An 18,405-nucleotide genomic window follows, 5' to 3' on the forward strand; every position below is an offset into this window, starting at 1 on the left:
TGGAGTACAATTAGGAGATAAAAAATGCTAAATCCTTTTAATTAGTGTGCCTAAAGATCTCCTTAATTGAAAATTTTACTCACGTCTTTGAATAGCCCTTAGATATTGTGTAATTATAATTCATGTCATTGTGAGTGAGGTTTCGAATTAGGAGGATTTTTAGAAGGATATGACAACACTCTTAGGAGATTTGAGGTTGGACACTTATTAGTGGAATTATCTGCAATACTGTATTTTTCATTCCTTTTTATTTACTAATCCATTTAGCCATCTCAGGGCTAGCTTAAGAATGAAAAAAGAAAAAGAAAAAGAGGAATATCATCTAAATGCATTTAATAAGAAAATTCTTAATTATATATGGCAATGTGAAAATATTCCATCTCAAAACTAGAAAGTTCAAACGAATATATACGTCCAAAGGACAGTTTTATGAAATTTTTTAGCCGTTGTGGTTTAAATTGGGACAAATTGAATCATGTAATTTTTTTATGGACAACTAACACTATGCAGTTTACTTTGTGAGACATAAGGGATCTCACCATTTGTTTTATGTCACTTTTGATTCTCAAACTTTCTTTTGTCATTATTACCTGCAAACTTTCAACTTTTTTATTTTCAATTTGATCCTAAAATTTAAATAAAATGGGGAAGGGCTACGACTGGGGCCGCCAGTTGGTGACTCCGTCCCCACCACCGATGTTGTCAGACTCACAAAGGATGCCGTAAACCTCGAAGGTGGGGTCGGGGTCTCTAATTGGTGGCTCTAGCCCCCAAATGGATTGAGATCTCAAACTCGAGATCTCGGTCGATTCGGGGGCTGGGGCCACCAATTAGAGACCTTGACCCCACCTTTGTGATCACTGTCATCCTTTGTCGGTGCAAGCGACCTCGGTGGTGGGGTCGGGAATGCCGACCGACGGCCCCAATCCTTTCCCCTTAATTTTTTTTTTCTAATTTTAAGACCAAATTGAAAAAAACTGAAAGTTTGAGGATAATAATGGCAAAAATAAAAATTTTAGGATAAAAAATGACGAAAAAAATAACTGTGAGGTCCCTTATGTCTCACAAAGTAACTACATGGTGTTTGTCGTCCCTCCAAAACTCACATGGTCCAATTCGTCCCAAGTTCAAACTAAATAGGGATTTTTGTACTTTTTCCAAATTTTTATTTGCTTCTCTTTATTTTATTTATTTATTTATTTTTTGGTGAACTTTGCTTCTCTTGAATATTACGTTACATTAAGAAGCTACATATCGTATATTGAATCATGGTGCTTAAGAATTACGTGTATACGTCGAATATGATATCGTTTTCTTTTATGTAGGAAATGTAAAAGTTGAGCACGCTTTGTATGGCGTTCTGTCTAAGGACAAGTAAAATGGAGACTGCTTCATCTATGCGAGATATTTGCTTCTATAAGTTACTGAATGACAATAAATAACTAGTTGATTACCTTATTCAGCCAAAAAAAAAACTAGTTGATTAGCTATAAAGTTAAAACCAGTTATATTTGTCGAATTTTGTTTACTTGTTACTGTAACACTGATCCTCGTGTACCATTCTGGTAACGCAAGTCGGCGGCAGGCCAATTCATCCTTGTAAATTTAAGATCATAAGGTCTAGATGAAGGGTAATTACGTGAAATTGGGGTTTGATACTATTTAATACTTACAAAAAGATGAAGAAAAGGAGCCTTGAAGACATATTCTTTTGGTAGAAAAGGAAAAAATATTAGAAATTAGCAGTTTCAGCTGAGACGGCTCAGTTGATACAAATAGTAGAGGTAATGGATAAATCCATCTGATCATACAAAATAAGGTGTAATTAATGCCGAGTTAGGAGGGGACACAAAATACATGACCTCCTGATAAAGAGTACAAAATCATCCTTAGCTAGACGGGTGAGATAATCGGCAATGGAATTGGTTTTCCGAAAGCATGGTGAATCCTAACATTACCGAAGGTTCGTGCTAGACTCCTGCAATCCAAAATTACAGTCATAAGTGTAAAATTCTCATTTGCATTTTCTAAAAAGAGGTCAACAATTACCTTGGCATCCATCTCAATGATAAGAGATTGGATGCAAATATCCTGCAGCCCTTCACTCAAGGCTCAACACTCCGCTATGAGACTGTTAGTGAACCCAAAGGGACAAGTTTATATCCTTTAACCCAGCCCCTGTGGATACCACCGGCACCCGCCCTGACCGAGCAACCTTCAGCTGAGCCATCTGTGTTCAGTTTCAGCCATCCCTCTGGAGTAGCAATCCACTAACCATGAGTAGTGTTGTGCTTTGCATACTCACTTTTATCAACAATGTTATCTGACATGATCAAGTGTGGTTTTTTTATTTTAGGGTTTATTACACTGTATATCCTAACGTTGACAGATATTTTTAGATCTATCTCAACGTCGTATTTTTGCCTAAGGTATCCCAACGTTGCTATTTTTGTTTCACCAACTATCCCATAGGGCTATATGGTGATATCAAATTAGCAATGTTGTAATATCTCAGATAAAAAATCGACGTTTGAATAGATCTAAGAATATACGTTATATAGTGCAATATACCCTTTATTTTATACTCGACAGCAACAAGATTGTTGAATGGATATGGTATTGAATAACGATTTGGTACATGGGTTTTTTTTTATTACATCGAAGTATAATACCAGCAATATGTCCAATCAAGCTCCATGTATTTCTACACTACCTCCACATAAATAGTTTAAGAAAGAAATAATCTTTTTGTTACACTAAACTGAATTGAACTAAATAAGAAAAGAAAATAGCAAATGATATCAGAAAAAGCGGATCGAATTAATCGAGTTCAACTCATTTTACAAATGATGTAATATTTAAGAGAGGTATAGTTTAAAGTTTTGTCCTTAAGAAACACCCTCTAACAATCAAATGAATCTTATACAAGATTAGGAAATAAAGTGAAATGAAATTACTTGTATCCTTATATCACTACACTAATACCCATTCTTTCGTAAAGCAAAATGTTTAAACATTGATGAAGTGGTTCATTGAATAAAAACTAAAAAGCCCTCATACACACTTGCACTCTTCTTTTTAGGGCAAAAATCTGATGAGATCACAGCCAATCTGATTTTTTAACATGAAGTTTACTTATTTTAAGGATTATATATATTCTGCACCAAAGTACAATCAAAAGGCACTGTGCCCTCACTTCTTTGAGTCCATCAAGAAGTGAAGTACACATTGCCACCATTTTTCTATTCCTATGGAAATGAGCCCATGAGGCCCTAATCTTGCCCTTCAACATTTATAAATCTACATGTATGTGTGTGTGTGTGCGTGTAGTATAGTGCCACTTTCATTTGAATTAATTTTTTTATTCTTGATATTTTGCTGAGAAACATCACGTGAAATATAATAATAGTAATAATAAAAATAAAAATAATAAAATAAAATGATTTTATTTTTCCCACTTGCTTATAAGAAATATGTGTTGTTTTCTTTTGGGGAGTCATGTGATATTTGCCAAAAATGGATGAAGGTTACCCTTCATACCTGGTTCCTGTTTTGGAAATGGACATGAGTGACTTTGCCCTCACGTCAAGAGGATGTTGTTTCCCTTTTTTGTTATTCATTTTATTACATTAAAAACAATTATTCATTTAATATTTCCATAAACATTGATTAATACACTTTTGAATAAACGCAAGTTGCAAGCTGTTGGGTTAGGCTGACCAATGAGATAAGGGGAGCTTCCATGAAATATGTGTATGATTTTTGAGAAGATTTATCATTGACCTCGGTAACAATTGAGGTCGACTAGATTATTAAACCAATATGGTCGGTTATAACTCGGTTAGCTTCTCGTGAGCATACAGTGAAGAAGAATTATATTCATGCCGTAGCGTGGATGCAAGTGAGAGATATCGTCACGTGTTCACGTGATATCACATTTTGTTGACTTGTCTTCTTCATGTAGACTTATATGTGAGCCAGGAAAGTGTTAATCTATATATTTTCGATATTGGTTTCATTTATTTATAAATTAGTTGCAGATTAAAAATATATTTAAATTTACACGCATATAATAACTTATTTTATAAAAGAATGCACATACCTTTCTAGTTTTCGTATACATGGATTTTCTGCTATGGGGCTCTTTTGAGGAATGGGCCTCTTGAGTTCTGATTAGGATCATATTGGGCTTCCAATCACAATGGGCCTGAAAGTTGTAAAAAGGAACCTGTCTATTAGGCAAAAAACACAGCCCATCATCAGTCATTAGTCAATTGTTAAAAAGGAGATAAACAGAACAAAACATTTTCTTGTTGGGATGATGAAAACCACAGTTCTAGTAAAATTGGTAAACAACCTCTCTTAGAGAGGGTATAGCGCAATGGTATACCTTTCGCCTGGTAATCAAGAGGTCCTAGATTCGATACTCAATGAGACTACCCGTGCTCCTCTATTAAATATTTAGGATTTCTATTTCAATGTATTAGACTTATGGCCGCCCTTGTAATCGAAAAAATAAAAAGGAAAAAGAGCAAAAAAAAAGGGGGGGTAAACAGCGCATATCATAGATGAACCTTTTATTATAGCATAGGCATTTGAAACTTATCAGAGTATCCATTGATTTGGTGAATTGATGCTCGAGTCAGAATTAGTATTAGCAAATCTCGTAATCTAAAAAAAAAAGAGGTTTTTTTTTCGATTACAAAAAAAGTTTATGAATCTAACATAATAAAATAAAAATTTTAAATATTTAATAAAATGACACGGGTTGTTCCAATAAATATTGAAATTGGGAGTTCTTATTACGAGATAAGAACGTGTGCTACTGCGCTACACCATCTATTAAAAAAATGAAAATTTCTTTTTAGTTTTGCTTCTTCTTCTTTTTCCTTTTATTGTTGAAAGAAAGAAATCCACAGCTATGTACAGTTTATAAATTGCGCTTATATGAATAGGCTTTTTCGATGGGTCGTACTTCAGGACTTACTGAAAGTATTACTAATTACGGCTAATCAATGCCCAAGCAGGGATTAGTATAAGCATACTTCGCAGTTTTACTGAAAGCAGAGTGTTTTTTTCCCCCTCTCTAAAATGTAGAAACCAAGAAATTATCATATCATATTTTGGTGGATATTAAGAGCTTAAGCTTAGACGTTAGACTGTCCTTGACCTTTGTCCTTGAGGTGGACGGTAGAATTTTCAGGTAAAGAATAGCTCGAAATACAAACTGCAACGTTATCTTTTCAGCCAGTCAGTCGACCGAGTTCTTCTTCGCAGTTTCCTCCGGTCTCCTCGGAATTTGCTGCCGGAAGCAGGAGACACCGAGAAATCAACAGCAGGATTGCCCACATGAGTTCCGGGTCGCTTCAGCTTCAAAATTCGATCTTACCAGCGACACCTGGAGTTACTAATGGCGCCCACTGGAAGCCCAAGTTCTTGTCTTTGCAATGTGGCAGGAGATGGAACCCCAGGCCCGGTGCTTCGAAGCTCGTTGCCTTTGCCTCCGCTTCTTCAGCCGCCGGCTCCGGCCGCGAGTATTCTGGTAAAACATTGCTCGGTCCTCTGCAGTTTCATCCTTTTATTGAAGTATTTCTGCTTGGTTTACTTTGAGCTGAAACAGCATGCCATCAGCAAGATATCCTTTTGCCCATAAAAAATGACCCTTTTTTTGTGGCTTAATTTGAGCTGAGATGTCATGTTACTAGGACTCCCAGTAGGGGCATATTAAAATTTTTGAATCGGAATTATTGTTTGTTGAAGTATTTTATGGAATTTGATGGGTGTAAACAAGAATTTGCAGGGAATTATTCTTCTAATCAGGAGTTTTTTGCAGAGGAGTTATTGGAAAGGATAAAGGAGAAGGGAAAGAAGAAAATTGCGGGAATAGATCAGGATGAGCTGGTGGATGACCCGGAACATCTTGCCGATCCCGACAGTTGTTTTTGTGAGTTTAATGGGGTCAAGATACACCACAAGGTCTATGATGCTGTTGTATCCCAACAGCATGAATCTTCAAATCAAAGTCTGAACCTGAATATTCCGATGATTCTATTGCACGGTTTTGGAGCCTCTATCTTCTCTTGGAATCGGGCCTTGAAGCCTTTAGCTGAGGCCACTGGTTCTAGGGTTCTCGCATTTGATAGACCTGCATTTGGATTAACTTCGAGGGTGGACCTAAGTTCTTTGAATGTCCTGTCGGGTGGTGAGGATGCGAGACCTCTGAATCCATATTCAATGGCTTTCTCAGTGCTCGCCACCTTGTACTTCATCAACTTCTTGGCAGCTGATAAAGCAATCCTCGTGGGGTAGGTAATGAACGATCTCTTAGCAGACATTTGGGCTCCACTGATTGGTTTCTCAAGTTCAGGAAACCCGTCATTTGGACTACCAGTTCTGACATCTTTATTGGTGGAAAATACTCATTCATATGTCTAGAGAATAGAAAGATTGCATTTCGTTTGTTCACATTTTAGAGTAACACTCCAGCCTGACTTAATTGTTGACATTTTGTTGTGAAAAACTTTCCTGCCCATCTCTTCTCTGTTTAGGAATAAGTTTCAGATTGCAATTCATGAAATGTCTTTTCTTGATGAATGCATGAAATTTGTGCTTGTTCTCTTATAAAATCTAGACGGGAAAGGAAATTGAAATGCATTACTTGCAGGAGAAAACAGAAACTGATAATCTTCTACAGAAACAACTAAAGATTTACGTAATGGTGCCCTTTCTGTGGCAGTTTTAGCAAATTATGTCACATAACTGCTCTTGTCTCTTTCGCATAAACCGTTTCAAGACATCCTGATTTTCCTATTCTACTTCAGAGGATGCTTTGTCTTCTGCTCATTCTTGCATTTGGATTCACATCAAAAACTGGTTTAAATAAGTCCATCTTCTTAGGCACTCAGCTGGCTCCCTTGTAGCAGTTAACACATACTTTGAAGCTCCTGAAAGAGTCGCTGCTCTGATCCTCGTCGCCCCTGCTATTTTTGCTCCAAATCCTCCACCTAGAGAGAATCAGCCCAAAGACGAGAAGTCTAACTTTGAAAAGGCAGGGGAAAATAATCTAATATCCAGGCTGTTCACATCCTTGTCAAGGATTGCCAAGTACATTGGAGAGGTGATCATCAGGATGGTAACGGGGATGACAAAGATGCTGAGTTCTCTGTACAAGAAAGTCTTATCGACTATTCTGCGCTCTGCTTTGGGAATAATGCTGGTTAGTTCACTGTATGCTCTGCCCTGCTTCTGCATTTGGTTCTATCTTTTGGGTCTTGATTCATCCAAGTTCAAACCTTTATAGGATATATTTGGACCTCTCTTAACTTCCCAGTTTCTACCTAAATAAATTAATTCTCAGGTAAGGATGTTAATCGATAAATTCGGCATATCCGCGATTAAGATTGCCTGGCATGACCAGAAGCAAATCACTGACCATGTCCTCCAGGGTTACACTAAGGTATTTTTTCTGAGGTTCACCCTTATCGCATTTATGAAGCTTAAAGCTTGTGTTTAACTAATGGCCACGCACATATGACATCTCTGCAGCCATTAAGGAGCAAAGGTTGGGACAGAGCTCTTGTGGAATATACAGTGGCAATGCTTTTGGATGTTGAGTCTGAATCGAAACCCCCAATCGGGAAAAGGCTTCATGAAATTTCATGCCCTGGTAAATTGCAATTGAAGAAACAATTTTTTGTTTGTGTGTTATTCCGGGTTTGTCTGATGGTGTTTTGCTCTTAATGGTGAAACCAGTTCTGATTATCACCGGTGATAATGATCGGATTGTCCCATCGTGGAATGCCAAGAGACTCTCCCGAGTAATCCCTGGATCTGTGCTCAAAGTTATCAAGCACTGTGGCCACCTGCCCCATGAGGAAAAGGTCGAAGAGTTTGTTTCGGTCGTGAGGAATTTTCTGCTGAAAACTCTTGGTAGTTCTGAGGAACAACTCTTTCAGCAAGCTCTAGTCTGAGCTCTCATATTATGATTCACTGGAAGGGAATGGAAACTTCAGAATGGAATCTCAGTAGAAAACTGGAACTGTTCTGTATCACGATTCCATTTCCGTCTGTTTCCACTTAAGTCATCCCAAGCACGAGCCTACTTTCCGTTAAATGCCTCATGCTTTGTTCAAGGGGGATTGCTTCAAGATCAAACCAGCAGGGTGAGGATTTGAACATTCTTTAAGAACTGGTATTGCAGCAAATAAACATCAGAAATGGCAATAGGAGCCTGGAGGAAAAAGAGTCTAATGAAGAATTTGTGGTTAGGGAATAAATGAGCCATTATAAGCATAATTACCTGTACAGACAGTACTTTTAGCTCGAGTTTGTAACTATAGTTGTAATCAATTAACATGTTAGTATATATTAAACATTACTATGTTTATTCAATCATAGAGTTGTTTGTTCTGCCATTTTCAGCGCAGCTTTTAGTGACAAACCTGATCAACGATAGGAACCAAACTAGGAAACAGAGATAAGTCATAAATTACAGAGAGGAGATTGCATCAGAAAGGAGGATCCATTGATACAGTCACACTAGCATCTTGTAAGCCTGCAGGAGCAGAAACATCAAATCCTGACATGAAGTCGTCCCCGAAAATAAGAGCACCAGCAGCAAGAGCCCCAGCGCCCAGTCCCATCTCAAATCCTCGTGTCCTGCTCTGCCCACGTGACGCTGTGGCGGGGGGCATGTTCATGTAGTTACCTGCCGAGTTTGGATTTTCAGTTCTTGGCAGGAAAGTGGGTACGAAACCGACATTAGAAGGCGGCGGCGGTGGGGGAGGTGTTTGGGTTGGTCGATACCTAGGCAGGTGCCCACCAATAGGTGGGCGGGTCATCCCAGCAATAGAGGAATAAGTACTTCCACCACTCTGGCTGTGCGGGAATTCTGCTCTTGTTCGGTTCTCTCGGGCTCGACGAATTATTTGGGGTGGTGTTAGAGGGGCTTGAGATGATGGTAAATCATCTGATGAATCATGCGGGAATTCTGTTCTTGTTCGGTTTTCCTGGGCTCGACGAATTATGGGAAGGTGTGTTGGAGGGGCTTGAGGTGATGAAATATCATCTGATGAATCTTCATCCTTTGCAGAGGTTGTATGATGGTTATGAGCCATAAGCACAATTCCTCCTCCATTACCTGCAAAATCACATCATTAATGGATCTTAGCGGTCCTCTTTCAAGCCGTCATAAAGCGATCAAAGATACGACATTTACCAGAGTAGGAACTAGGCACTTCTCCTTCCTCCGAGATGCGAACAGAAATGTCAATGAATCCCTGGGGCTTATTTGAATTCCCCTTACGAAGCTGATAACTCGCGACTTCATCAATAGCTCTTCTCGAAACAGATTCCCCCTTTGAATGCTTCAAGAAAAACTCCTTCAGGAAGATAGTTGCTGTTCCATGGAGACTCTCCCTCAGGAAAATTGGCTCCCTGCTGTAAACTTCGATGTGCAGGGCTAAGTCTCCATATCCTGAGCCCGAGGTATCAATCAGGGTCGCAAACTTCGTCTTCCACTGGGGGTTCGAACTCCCAGAGGCATCAATCCTTGTGCAGTACTTGTTCTTCGGGTCAATCCAACCAACGGCGAACCACTGGACCTTCCACAGAGATGAACGCCGGAGCCCTCGAGCAGAAATCAGAGAGACTTCCACCCAAATTTTACCCATAATTTCGAAGCGATCAATGGAAAAACCGAATGGAGGCCGGGAACTAGTCTTGTGAGAGCTTCTTGGAATAAAGTTGATTTGGAAGGTTTAAAAAGGAAGAAAGGGTGTTTTGCTTTTCAAAGGAAAGAAAAGAATACTTCGCGTTGCAATTACCAAGAAATGAAAAAATTCTTATTCCTGACGACGTTGGCAAAATCTTATTGCCATCTTTCCAACAACAAAGTGCATTGTTGATGGGCAAGAATATATTCAACAGGGCATTGGTCATTAAATATGATATAAATTTTTACATACTGTACAGTCTTTTTGAGAGAAAAGCTCAGCTTGAAAACTGTTTACCGATCAAATGATCAGACAGAGAACCTTCCCCATCTTTTCTTCGACTGAGAGTAGTGCCTCACTCTTATGAGTTTCTAATCCTTGATTGAGAATGGAACTCCTTAAATGTCGGAACCAATAATAACTTACGACCCACGCGTCTGAACCCTCCACTCCCATCAGTGCTACTACCGGTAATGGCCCTTGTATACATCATTGTTGTGGATCCTAGAATGTCGTCTCCAAATCCACATGCTTCGAAGAACAACCTTAAAAGAGGCATACCGGGAACTACTGTCAAATTGGTTCACGAAAATTGTGAAAGCGATGGCACAGTATTACCAACAGAATTGTCAGAAATAGCCTAAGATCTGATAGAAGATATATCTCCATCTTCTTTGTGAACAGAATGAGACTTCCTACTTTATGAGATTAACGTTGTTATTTACCTGTCATCATCAGAGCAGAGAGCCGCTATGTCGTAAATATCTTTCCCCGTGAGGATTCTGCGTTAAAGAGAACAAAATAGCTCGATGCATTAGCAACCTTATGACGCATCTCTAAATGGAAGACCGAACAAATGCACAAATGTTCATTGAGCAAACTTCCTCGTAATGCATTTTTCCGCTAACTCAGTAGACAGAACAGACCTTACAATCCGTTGAACAATCATCCGGCCGATACCCATCCTCTGCAGCGGAGGAACAACCTGGGAGTTACTGAAACACAATCACATGAATATACATGTGCAAAAATCAAAACTTGCTCCATTTGCTCATAAATTCAAACCACCACCTTCCTTCCTATGCTCAATTTTCATGGCACTCTTGTCATATTTTGGAAATCTATTCATCTTCTTCATGTATCTTTAGCATTACAAAAAGTATTCAACTGAGAGCATCATACCATGACGTCGTAAATGGAAGCTGTCAGCCCATTGTCTGACACTGCTCGACCGAACCCCACCAGCTGCCCGCTATACGGAGTGACCGCAGGCGGCACCACCCTCCTCATCAAATCCCCGACGCTCGACGCCCTCTGCTCCTCAATCCCATCACCGTCGACAGGCAAGTCCCGAGGCTCGCAGAACACGGAGACGACCACGGAGCTGTGATCGAGCGCAACGCGGAGCTTGTCAACGCCTGCAATGTCTCCTTCCTCGACCCGCCCGTCGGGGCCTATCCGGGGGAACGCGTGGCAGGACCTGTTGCAGGAGACAAAGAGGTCCCGGAGCGAGCCGGGGTTGACGTGGGAAGGGTTTGTGGAGAGGTAGACCGGGATTGACAAGCCCACCCTGGCGGGCTTGTTGGGAATGTTCTTGGCTGTCTTCGTCGTCGCCCACCGTAATTCCATTGCCTTGGAGAAGCAGAACCTAACGGAGGCCGCCATTGATGTGCTCTGCGGTGAGCTCCGACGGTGACGATGATGATGAATACGTGATCATGGTGGTTTTGGGCCTTACATAAGATTCCCATCCTGGTAAGATATTAATGGGCGGAACCGACAAATCCAGGTCTTTGATTTGGGCCCAATGAATTATTCGCTCAGTGCAGGCCCATAATTCTTTTTTTTTTTTGGATAGGCACTTGGTATTCGAAAGTCCATAAACCATGACTAATTCACGTTCAAACCAGGTCGACCTACTAAAGATTAAACTTTTTTCATCGTAGATTTTTTCTATTCAGAAAACTCGATTCCAAGACTTTACATAAGGGGAATTGATGTCAATCACTTAAACCAACCCGCGTTGTCATAATTTTATTCATCCAACTTTTTTGTATGAGCAATCAAGCCGGAGCCCTTTCGGGCTGCACCGCCTGGTATATAGAAGCCCTATGAGTCCTGAGTCTCCTAACTAATTTAGACTAGAATTAAGTCGCCCCACTAAGAGATAAAACTCCATCAATAGTGAATTTTTTCAATTTACAATATATGAATCTAAAACCTTGCATAAAGACAATATGCATCAAATCACCTGAACTAATTTATGTTTTTGTCAAGTCGGAGCTCTTAAATAAGCACATGAAAATATCCTATTTGTTTGACTAGGGCATGATAGATACATCCACTATTACTTAACAATAGAAATGTGATCTTTTTTTTTTATCGGTGGAAAAGGGGGGCAGAAGCCCAAAAAATGTGATCAATTTATATATGTAACCAAACTAGATTAGAAATTCAATTTTCGGGAACATGGGATTGTATCAAACGACAAGTTGGAAAAGGCGACATAAAAGTTTTAAGGCTGGGAGAGTGCGCCCGATATATACGCTCCGTTTGGTTTGGCAGTTAAAATCACAAAAATTTTAATTTTAACTTTAACTCAACACACTGCACAATCATTTGTCATTTTCCACAATTAAAATCAAAGTTATTTTAACTCTGAAACCAAATGCTCAAATATAGACTTTCAACGTAATCAGGTGATTGATTTATATAGGATTCAAGTGTAATGGATGAATTGATAAAGAGCCAAAGAGATCGATGACATCAATGTGCCATTCAACGGGGCCTTCCTAGTTGTTGAGAGCATGTATTGATGATTAAGTATAGTACCAGAAGAGAGGTTGATCAAGTATGCTAGTATGTATAAGATCGAACATTATAAGCTTTCCATATGTCGAATGTATCGAAAAGATACATTATAATCCAAGTTGAATTAATGATCATAGACTTATGATCATATTTTCAACTTGGAACTCACTCTACTGTTTGATATCAATACATAATCACATAGTGTGTCTGGGTATATGTAGTACTGATTGTACGTAGTTAATTAGCTAACTGTCGGATAAAGTTGAACAAAACCCTTGACGGCGAGTTCACTAGCTAGTTCACTGCAAATTATGCTTCAGCAGCATACATAGTGTCGGGACTGAAACTCTTCTGAATCTCAAGTACGAGCTCCTCCAAACTCAGCCGGCATTCGAGCCCTATCTGAAAGATTCAGACCAATCAATACATGATGTCAATGATCATAACAATCAATGATCAGAAAGAAAGGAAAAAAGACAAGGTAATCAAGAGCTTCTCATCAAGTTTCTAATATTCATCCAGTTTCTCGACTGCTCATATTATGTTGTCAAAAATGTACGAGGTTGCTATGCTCTCGCAACAATCGTGACAAGAAGATTTAGATTGTCCCATAATTTGTTTCATTTCCATATATGTAATTTGGTCTCTCGATGCTTAATTCTTTCCATCTTTTGTCGAGCAAGCAAAGTGTATATTAATGTAACCCTACAAGCTGGAATCAAGGATATCTTTCATCACGAGAATTGTTATTCGTTTCTATGACTACTATATATATGTGTGTGTATGTATCTACGTATCTATATAATAAATATAGACATATGTACGTCAATACCACAGCAGCCAGAAACCCTAATGAGGGTTTTTAATTAGAGAAGCAACATATATATATATATATATATGTCCAATCGTTCTTTGAGCTCAGAAGACATATAGGAAATACATTACCTTGACGACAAAGGAGTACAAGACGGTGTCCTCCATGCTGCTGATGTTCAAATGGAGGATCTCAAACGAAAGCTTCTCAAGAACCGCAATGATCTTCACAATCTGCCCCGGTATCCTGCGAGCGATCACCTTGAGGATCACGTTCGATCCCGAGATCCTAGCTTCGATGTCTGCAAACCTAGAGTTGCAGCACGCCCCTCCTGCTAGTTCCTTATTAGCAGCAGCACACCCGAAGCTGAAAGGACTATCAGGTGGGGGTGTAGCGCCTATCAGCTGAAGCGGGCGAGGGCTAGGGCTAGGGCTACTAGGGCTGAGGCTCTTCCTCCTTTTCTTGGCCTCAAGGGACTGGAGGACTTGGTGTAGTTCCTTGATGAACTCGATCGCTCCCCCTATTATTGATGCCTGGTCACCCTACACGTCAAAACCCAAGATACCCAGATTATAAGTAAATCGTGCCACTCCTAGCAGCATCCCATAACGATAGACTAGATCATTTGCCAAGTCATAAAGCAATGATGCTTGACTATGTGTTAGGAAACTAATCTATATAGTTCAACCCCATCCACATATAGTTCGTTAAATCCACCTCCACCAACAACGATCGATAAAGGGGAGATGGAATCTTACAGAGAAGAGAAGTTCATCTCTTTTTCATCAACTACCAATTGGTAAACCTTTAGGGTTTTCTCGTAAAAAACTTGTAGATGGATATACGGAGAGATATACATATATAGAATCGTAGATGAAACACATAGACAAACACGCGTTGCTTGCGGCACACATGAATATATAGTATGTGTATACCCTTTTGATATAGAAGCAAGGGGTCAAGGATCGGAGGACTTTGAGATGCTCGTTCATCTGCCTTCTCCTGTTCCTCTCCACAGCTATGTGAGACATAACTTCGTCCTCTTTCGTCTCGTTGATGTGCCGTCGACACCGCTAATGCTTCTCTCTCCCCCTCTCTCTCACTGATGCGTTTTCTCTCTCTTTACTGCCAATTCTTACCAGCCATATATATCTTGTAGAGGACTTAAGTTTGTACACTACATTACTGGCAGATTTTTTATTTTTTTTTTTGTCGTTAGGTCTTTATTTTTTTTCTGGGGTTTGGACCATAGAGAAAAGCTGCAAGGGGCATAGCATGAGGTCTTATGATAATAAATGCTGCATGCTGCAAGTCTCGTGAGGTTATTTTACTCTGTCTCTCTCCACTGTATGATCTTTTAGGGTTTGTACTTTGTAGAGAGAGAGAGATTGTTACCATTTTTTTTTTTAAAAATCTCACACGTATATATATATATATATATGTTTATATGTGCACTATGACACCGAAAGTCTAACGGATCTCGATTAATTCAGTTTGAGTCGGATCGATCCTATATAGAGATAATACTTTTTCATTCGAGTATTTTTTTCATTTACAAGAGTTGAATTCGAGACTTTATTTAAGGAATGTAAGTTTCAAATGCTCATCCAATCCTGGTTGATCTCTCACATACGTTTTAATATGTTGTGCCAATTTACGTGAGTTTAAAGAGAAAGCTCGGGACTGTGTAGTTTTTGGCTGCTCCTCTCTCTCTCTCTCTTTCTCTTGTCCTTCTCATCAGTCTCATGTCTTTAATTTCTCATGGACTCGCTGATCTCAATATTACATTACCTACTCCCCATCTTCCCTTCCTAGTTCCTCCTCCCTGGCGTGCTCTAAATATATATCATGCCTACCTTGCTCGCTCCATCATCGCTTTGTATATCTATATATAGATAGATAGATAGATATATACATATATTTTCTTTTGTAGAACATTTAATTAGGTGATTCGATGAATCGCGAAAGCCAGCTCTCTACTTGTGAACAAGAATTCATATGAAATCCATATATTTGTACCTTTATGCTTTTGGTGTCGTTAGTTAAATCTATTTGAACAAGTAAGGTCAAGTTCTATGTAATCAAGAATCAAATGAACTCGGTCTACTCATATTGAAGTCAGAAATTCCATTTAGTGGGAAGACAAGCATCGATAGTACTAATTATATCGTGTCTCACCGAAAATAGAATGCAGAGACTATGATTAGTTCTAAGTTTTCAACCATCATCAATTACTTTTATATCCAATTCCCAAAGTAACATCCAGGATGATCTATGATGTAATCACCTTTACCCGTTCCAGCTCCAATTACATATGAAAACGACTTGTAATGGAGAACCACCGCTCTTGATTTCCGATTTTGAGCGGTACTACAATCACATCTCATGTCAACATTAGAAAGTGCCACGACGAGTAAGGATTAGAAAAGAAGTTCATCTATAAATATATCGACTTGGAGCACAAATGTATTGCAGAAATTAGTATATCATACAGCTAGAAAAATTATGAAGTTCGGAAACATCGTCCCTTTATTAAATCATCTATCTAGATTTACATATTCCGATATAGAATAACTGTCCCCAGCTTACATATCAGAATCCTGAGTCCAGCAATATCTTCCTGAATCTGTGGTGATATATTCACAAATAAAGACCTGCTTTGCAAATGAAATGATGCAGAATCTTGTTTTCGACTGCCCTGTTTGCTTCTTATCTTCGTCTGTGATCTGATATACCAGGAAGTCACAGAAGAACAAAGACTTAAATCCAATTCAATTGAATTCTATGTGTAAAGAAATGGAGGCCCGTCAATAATCTACCAGTGGTGTTTAAATACAATCCTTGATCCGCACCAGCAGTAATTGTGTTTGACAGGAGATGTACAACTTCCACGGATATTCACGAACATAATTCAAGCTTTACGAAATTTTCTAAGTATGTAAAAAGCATATTGCAGTTGCTTCACTGTAAATAGTACGTACTCTACCCAGTTATAGTGATCAAGCGGTGCCAAGGGATTTCTCATACTCCTGAAGCTGTGATAGGAAACCAGAATTAGGAGATGCTTGTGGCCTCTTGCTCTTCACGTGTTCCATAGCTTGAGAAAGGCTCATCCCGTGCTTCTTCATCAGATAAGCAACAACGACACTAACACTGCACAAACATACCTTACTCCATAAAAATCAATTCTAAGACCACACTTCAAAGTTCAATCGCTTAAGAGGACAGGAAACACATCTCAAACAGACACTACCAAGTGGTGAAAAAAGCAGATACTATCGAGAGAGAAATTCAAAATGCCGACTCAACAAATTAATTATCTGCTCTGTCTCTGAAGCTCATGAAACTGCATACAAATCCAGCTCATATAAAAAGTTTTTATTTTTCAAGAGAACTACATTCTGACGTAGCTTCATCGTGAATAAGATACCACTCCATTATTGAACTCTTCTAGTCCCACTTAGGTTTTTTAACCAACTAAATCCATGAAATGGGAATATAAAAGCAGACCAAAGAATCATTTCTATGCAATAAATTTGAAAGGGTAAAAGATAGAGAAATTGATTGTAGTTCCAAGCAGCGTGCAGACAACAGGCAACTTACCTCCGGGATCTCCCCATAAAGCAATGTACCAGCACGCCACCTCCCTGACTCTTGGCCTCATTGATAAATTCACAACACTCATCAAAATGTTGTCTTATATTAACGTCTTCTTTGTCCGTAACTGCCTCAATTAAGAGAGGAGATGGCCAACATTTTTACTCAAAGTTTCAATTGAGATATGAAAGGACGATGCAGCTCATAACACATATATATGGGTCACCATAGACGTTTGCATAAAACAATTATCCATAGCTTCGAAGCATTTCTGAGCTCTCTCTCTCTCTCTCTCTCTCTCTCTCTCTCAACATGTAAACGACTAGTAATATATGAAAATAGTTTCTGCCTTTTAGAAAATAAGGAAAGATCTTTGTGAAATCAGAGGAAAGTTCTGGAAAGAATATGACCGAACAATTATAATACCTTCAATAACTTTATAAACAAATTCAGTCGGGTAGGCAGGCCCAATTGATTTAGCCACGACCAGTATGTGCGTGATATTGAGCCGTTTGACTTCGTCCTTATTATTCGCAGCTCCGACAGATCCCAAGAAGAGACCCTATATAGTAGCATCCTAATTACCAAATACATATATCCAAAACATAGTTTAGAGTTGTAAACATGGGAAAAACACGACAATATCGAATCTCATACCTCTTCGATTTGGCAAGGAACCCTGTCTTCTTTAATGCATTTAGTTAGGCTCCTAAGTTGCAGGATTGCTGCAATCTGTCTCCTCATGTAATCCTCCGTATGAGCCATGGAGGAAAAGCAATGGTAAACCTCTTCTCTACGCTTTATTTCTGCTCCACGAAACAGAGCAGCATCACCAAATCAGTCAAATCAATTACCCGGTTTCTCGTTTTTATCGCGGAAAAATCATGTAAAATTATGAACTGAAGGCCGATCGAATACTGCAAATTAATGTTAGCATTTGTATGATTGTCTGATAACATTCCATATCCTGCTTCGACTGGGACAATCGCCATCAAAGAGAAACAATCAATGGCAAAGCAATCAACCCCACGCTCAAATCAACAAGGCCTGAAGAATTTACATACTTACGGAAAGCCCTGTGATGGAAATCGTTACCTCTTTCAGTTGAGCTGAGCAATGGCAGAAGGGGGAGAAGATGCAGATCAGAGCTCGACGAGAACGACAGGAGAGAGGAGAATCGCAGAGGAAGAAAGCGATGAAGGATCGAGTAGGAGAGACGAACAGTACAGATGAGAAGATCACAGAAATGGGCTTTCTGGGCCTACAAAATGTCGAGAGATGGGGTGGCGAGATGAATTGGGCTAAGGCCCATTAAGAATTTTTTTTATGGATCCGGTTTAGACGACCACGGGAACTGAACAGTACAATATCGAATACTCGACGGCAAGTCATTAAGGCATATTCGACCTTAATACCCGATGGGCTTATAAGTGATTATATATATCTCCAATCCAAAAGTTTGAATATTTA

At 39.3% G+C, this 18,405-nt stretch overlaps 5 protein-coding genes across 10 annotated transcripts; 1 reads left to right on the forward strand and 4 right to left on the reverse strand.

The window, feature by feature from the left end:
- Positions 1-5,187: 5,187 nt before the first annotated feature.
- LOC116196019 (2-hydroxy-6-oxononadienedioate/2-hydroxy-6-oxononatrienedioate hydrolase) lies at positions 5,188-8,394 on the forward strand. Of its 2 annotated transcripts, XM_031525525.1 has the most exons (7): positions 5,188-5,203; positions 5,278-5,542; positions 5,834-6,305; positions 6,898-7,216; positions 7,358-7,456; positions 7,546-7,666; positions 7,753-8,394. In XM_031525525.1, the coding sequence occupies exons 2-7, from the start codon at positions 5,350-5,352 to the stop codon at positions 7,968-7,970; spliced, it is 1,422 nt and encodes a 473-aa protein (XP_031381385.1). In that variant the 5' UTR covers positions 5,188-5,203; positions 5,278-5,349; the 3' UTR covers positions 7,971-8,394. The 2 variants fall into 2 exon arrangements, with proteins under 2 accessions (XP_031381385.1, XP_031381384.1); XM_031525524.1 differs by lacking the exon at positions 5,188-5,203 and having other exon boundaries at positions 5,210-5,542.
- Positions 8,366-9,819, reverse strand: LOC116196020. Of its 2 annotated transcripts, XM_031525527.1 has the most exons (3): positions 9,218-9,819; positions 8,806-9,139; positions 8,566-8,707 (listed from the first exon to the last, which is right to left on the reverse strand). In XM_031525527.1, the coding sequence occupies exons 1-3, from the start codon at positions 9,669-9,671 to the stop codon at positions 8,704-8,706; spliced, it is 792 nt and encodes a 263-aa protein (XP_031381387.1). In that variant the 5' UTR covers positions 9,672-9,819; the 3' UTR covers positions 8,566-8,703. The 2 variants fall into 2 exon arrangements, with proteins under 2 accessions (XP_031381386.1, XP_031381387.1); XM_031525526.1 differs by having other exon boundaries at positions 8,366-9,139.
- Positions 9,820-9,857: 38 nt separating this feature from the next.
- Positions 9,858-11,446, reverse strand: LOC116196021. 2 transcript variants are annotated; one of them, XM_031525529.1, is made up of 4 exons: positions 10,896-11,446; positions 10,640-10,680; positions 10,439-10,495; positions 9,858-10,258 (listed from the first exon to the last, which is right to left on the reverse strand). In XM_031525529.1, the coding sequence occupies exons 1-4, from the start codon at positions 11,376-11,378 to the stop codon at positions 10,075-10,077; spliced, it is 765 nt and encodes a 254-aa protein (XP_031381389.1). In that variant the 5' UTR covers positions 11,379-11,446; the 3' UTR covers positions 9,858-10,074. The 2 variants fall into 2 exon arrangements, with proteins under 2 accessions (XP_031381389.1, XP_031381388.1); XM_031525528.1 differs by having other exon boundaries at positions 10,640-10,698; positions 10,896-11,445.
- Positions 11,447-12,605: 1,159 nt separating this feature from the next.
- On the reverse strand, positions 12,606-14,429 carry LOC116197536 (transcription factor MUTE). Its single transcript, XM_031527705.1, has 3 exons — positions 14,274-14,429; positions 13,470-13,880; positions 12,606-12,926 (listed from the first exon to the last, which is right to left on the reverse strand). Exons 1-3 carry the CDS (start codon positions 14,367-14,369, stop codon positions 12,834-12,836), a joined length of 600 nt encoding a protein of 199 aa, XP_031383565.1. The 5' UTR covers positions 14,370-14,429; the 3' UTR covers positions 12,606-12,833.
- A 1,347-nt stretch (positions 14,430-15,776) lies between these two features.
- On the reverse strand, positions 15,777-18,188 carry LOC116197538 (dual specificity protein phosphatase 1-like). 3 transcript variants are annotated; one of them, XM_031527709.1, is made up of 6 exons: positions 18,031-18,188; positions 17,593-17,741; positions 17,362-17,497; positions 16,942-17,062; positions 16,325-16,491; positions 15,777-16,064 (listed from the first exon to the last, which is right to left on the reverse strand). In XM_031527709.1, the coding sequence occupies exons 2-5, from the start codon at positions 17,698-17,700 to the stop codon at positions 16,338-16,340; spliced, it is 519 nt and encodes a 172-aa protein (XP_031383569.1). In that variant the 5' UTR covers positions 17,701-17,741; positions 18,031-18,188; the 3' UTR covers positions 15,777-16,064; positions 16,325-16,337. The 3 variants fall into 3 exon arrangements, with proteins under 3 accessions (XP_031383569.1, XP_031383568.1, XP_031383567.1); XM_031527708.1 differs by having other exon boundaries at positions 16,320-16,491; XM_031527707.1 differs by lacking the exon at positions 15,777-16,064 and having other exon boundaries at positions 16,088-16,491.
- Between the last annotated feature and the right edge of the window lie 217 nt (positions 18,189-18,405).

The sequence above is a fragment of the Punica granatum genome, chromosome 2, assembly GCF_007655135.1.
Source record: "Punica granatum isolate Tunisia-2019 chromosome 2, ASM765513v2, whole genome shotgun sequence".
In the NCBI taxonomy this organism is placed as follows: Eukaryota; Viridiplantae; Streptophyta; class Magnoliopsida; order Myrtales; family Lythraceae; genus Punica; species Punica granatum.

What these genes read in the sequence shown, in the direction of transcription:
- LOC116196019 (XM_031525525.1), top strand. Translation starts at nt 5,350, where the DNA reads ATGAGTTCCGGGTCGCTTCAGCTTCAAAATTCGATCTTACCAGCGACA. An exon ending in CTGCTTTGGGAATAATGCTG is followed by an intron (nt 7,217 to 7,357) that starts GTTAGTTCACTG and finishes ATTAATTCTCAG; the next exon opens with GTAAGGATGTTAATCGATAA. An exon ending in TCATGAAATTTCATGCCCTG is followed by an intron (nt 7,667 to 7,752) that starts GTAAATTGCAAT and finishes TGGTGAAACCAG; the next exon opens with TTCTGATTATCACCGGTGAT.
- LOC116196020 (XM_031525526.1), bottom strand. Translation starts at nt 9,671, where the DNA reads ATGGGTAAAATTTGGGTGGAAGTCTCTCTGATTTCTGCTCGAGGGCTC. An exon ending in AGTGCCTAGTTCCTACTCTG is followed by an intron (nt 9,140 to 9,217) that starts GTAAATGTCGTA and finishes GTGATTTTGCAG; the next exon opens with GTAATGGAGGAGGAATTGTG.
- LOC116196021 (XM_031525528.1), bottom strand. Translation starts at nt 11,378, where the DNA reads ATGGCGGCCTCCGTTAGGTTCTGCTTCTCCAAGGCAATGGAATTACGG. An exon ending in ATTGTTCAACGGATTGTAAG is followed by an intron (nt 10,496 to 10,639) that starts GTCTGTTCTGTC and finishes TCTTTAACGCAG; the next exon opens with AATCCTCACGGGGAAAGATA. An exon ending in CTCTGCTCTGATGATGACAG is followed by an intron (nt 10,259 to 10,438) that starts GTAAATAACAAC and finishes GCCTCTTTTAAG; the next exon opens with GTTGTTCTTCGAAGCATGTG.
- LOC116197536 (XM_031527705.1), bottom strand. Translation starts at nt 14,369, where the DNA reads ATGTCTCACATAGCTGTGGAGAGGAACAGGAGAAGGCAGATGAACGAG. An exon ending in CTTGCTTCTATATCAAAAGG is followed by an intron (nt 13,881 to 14,273) that starts GTATACACATAC and finishes TTTGACGTGTAG; the next exon opens with GGTGACCAGGCATCAATAAT. An exon ending in TGTACTCCTTTGTCGTCAAG is followed by an intron (nt 12,927 to 13,469) that starts GTAATGTATTTC and finishes TGAATCTTTCAG; the next exon opens with ATAGGGCTCGAATGCCGGCT.
- LOC116197538 (XM_031527709.1), bottom strand. Translation starts at nt 17,700, where the DNA reads ATGGCTCATACGGAGGATTACATGAGGAGACAGATTGCAGCAATCCTG. An exon ending in TTCCTTGCCAAATCGAAGAG is followed by an intron (nt 17,498 to 17,592) that starts GTATGAGATTCG and finishes GCTACTATATAG; the next exon opens with GGTCTCTTCTTGGGATCTGT. An exon ending in TGTTTATAAAGTTATTGAAG is followed by an intron (nt 17,063 to 17,361) that starts GTATTATAATTG and finishes TAATTGAGGCAG; the next exon opens with TTACGGACAAAGAAGACGTT.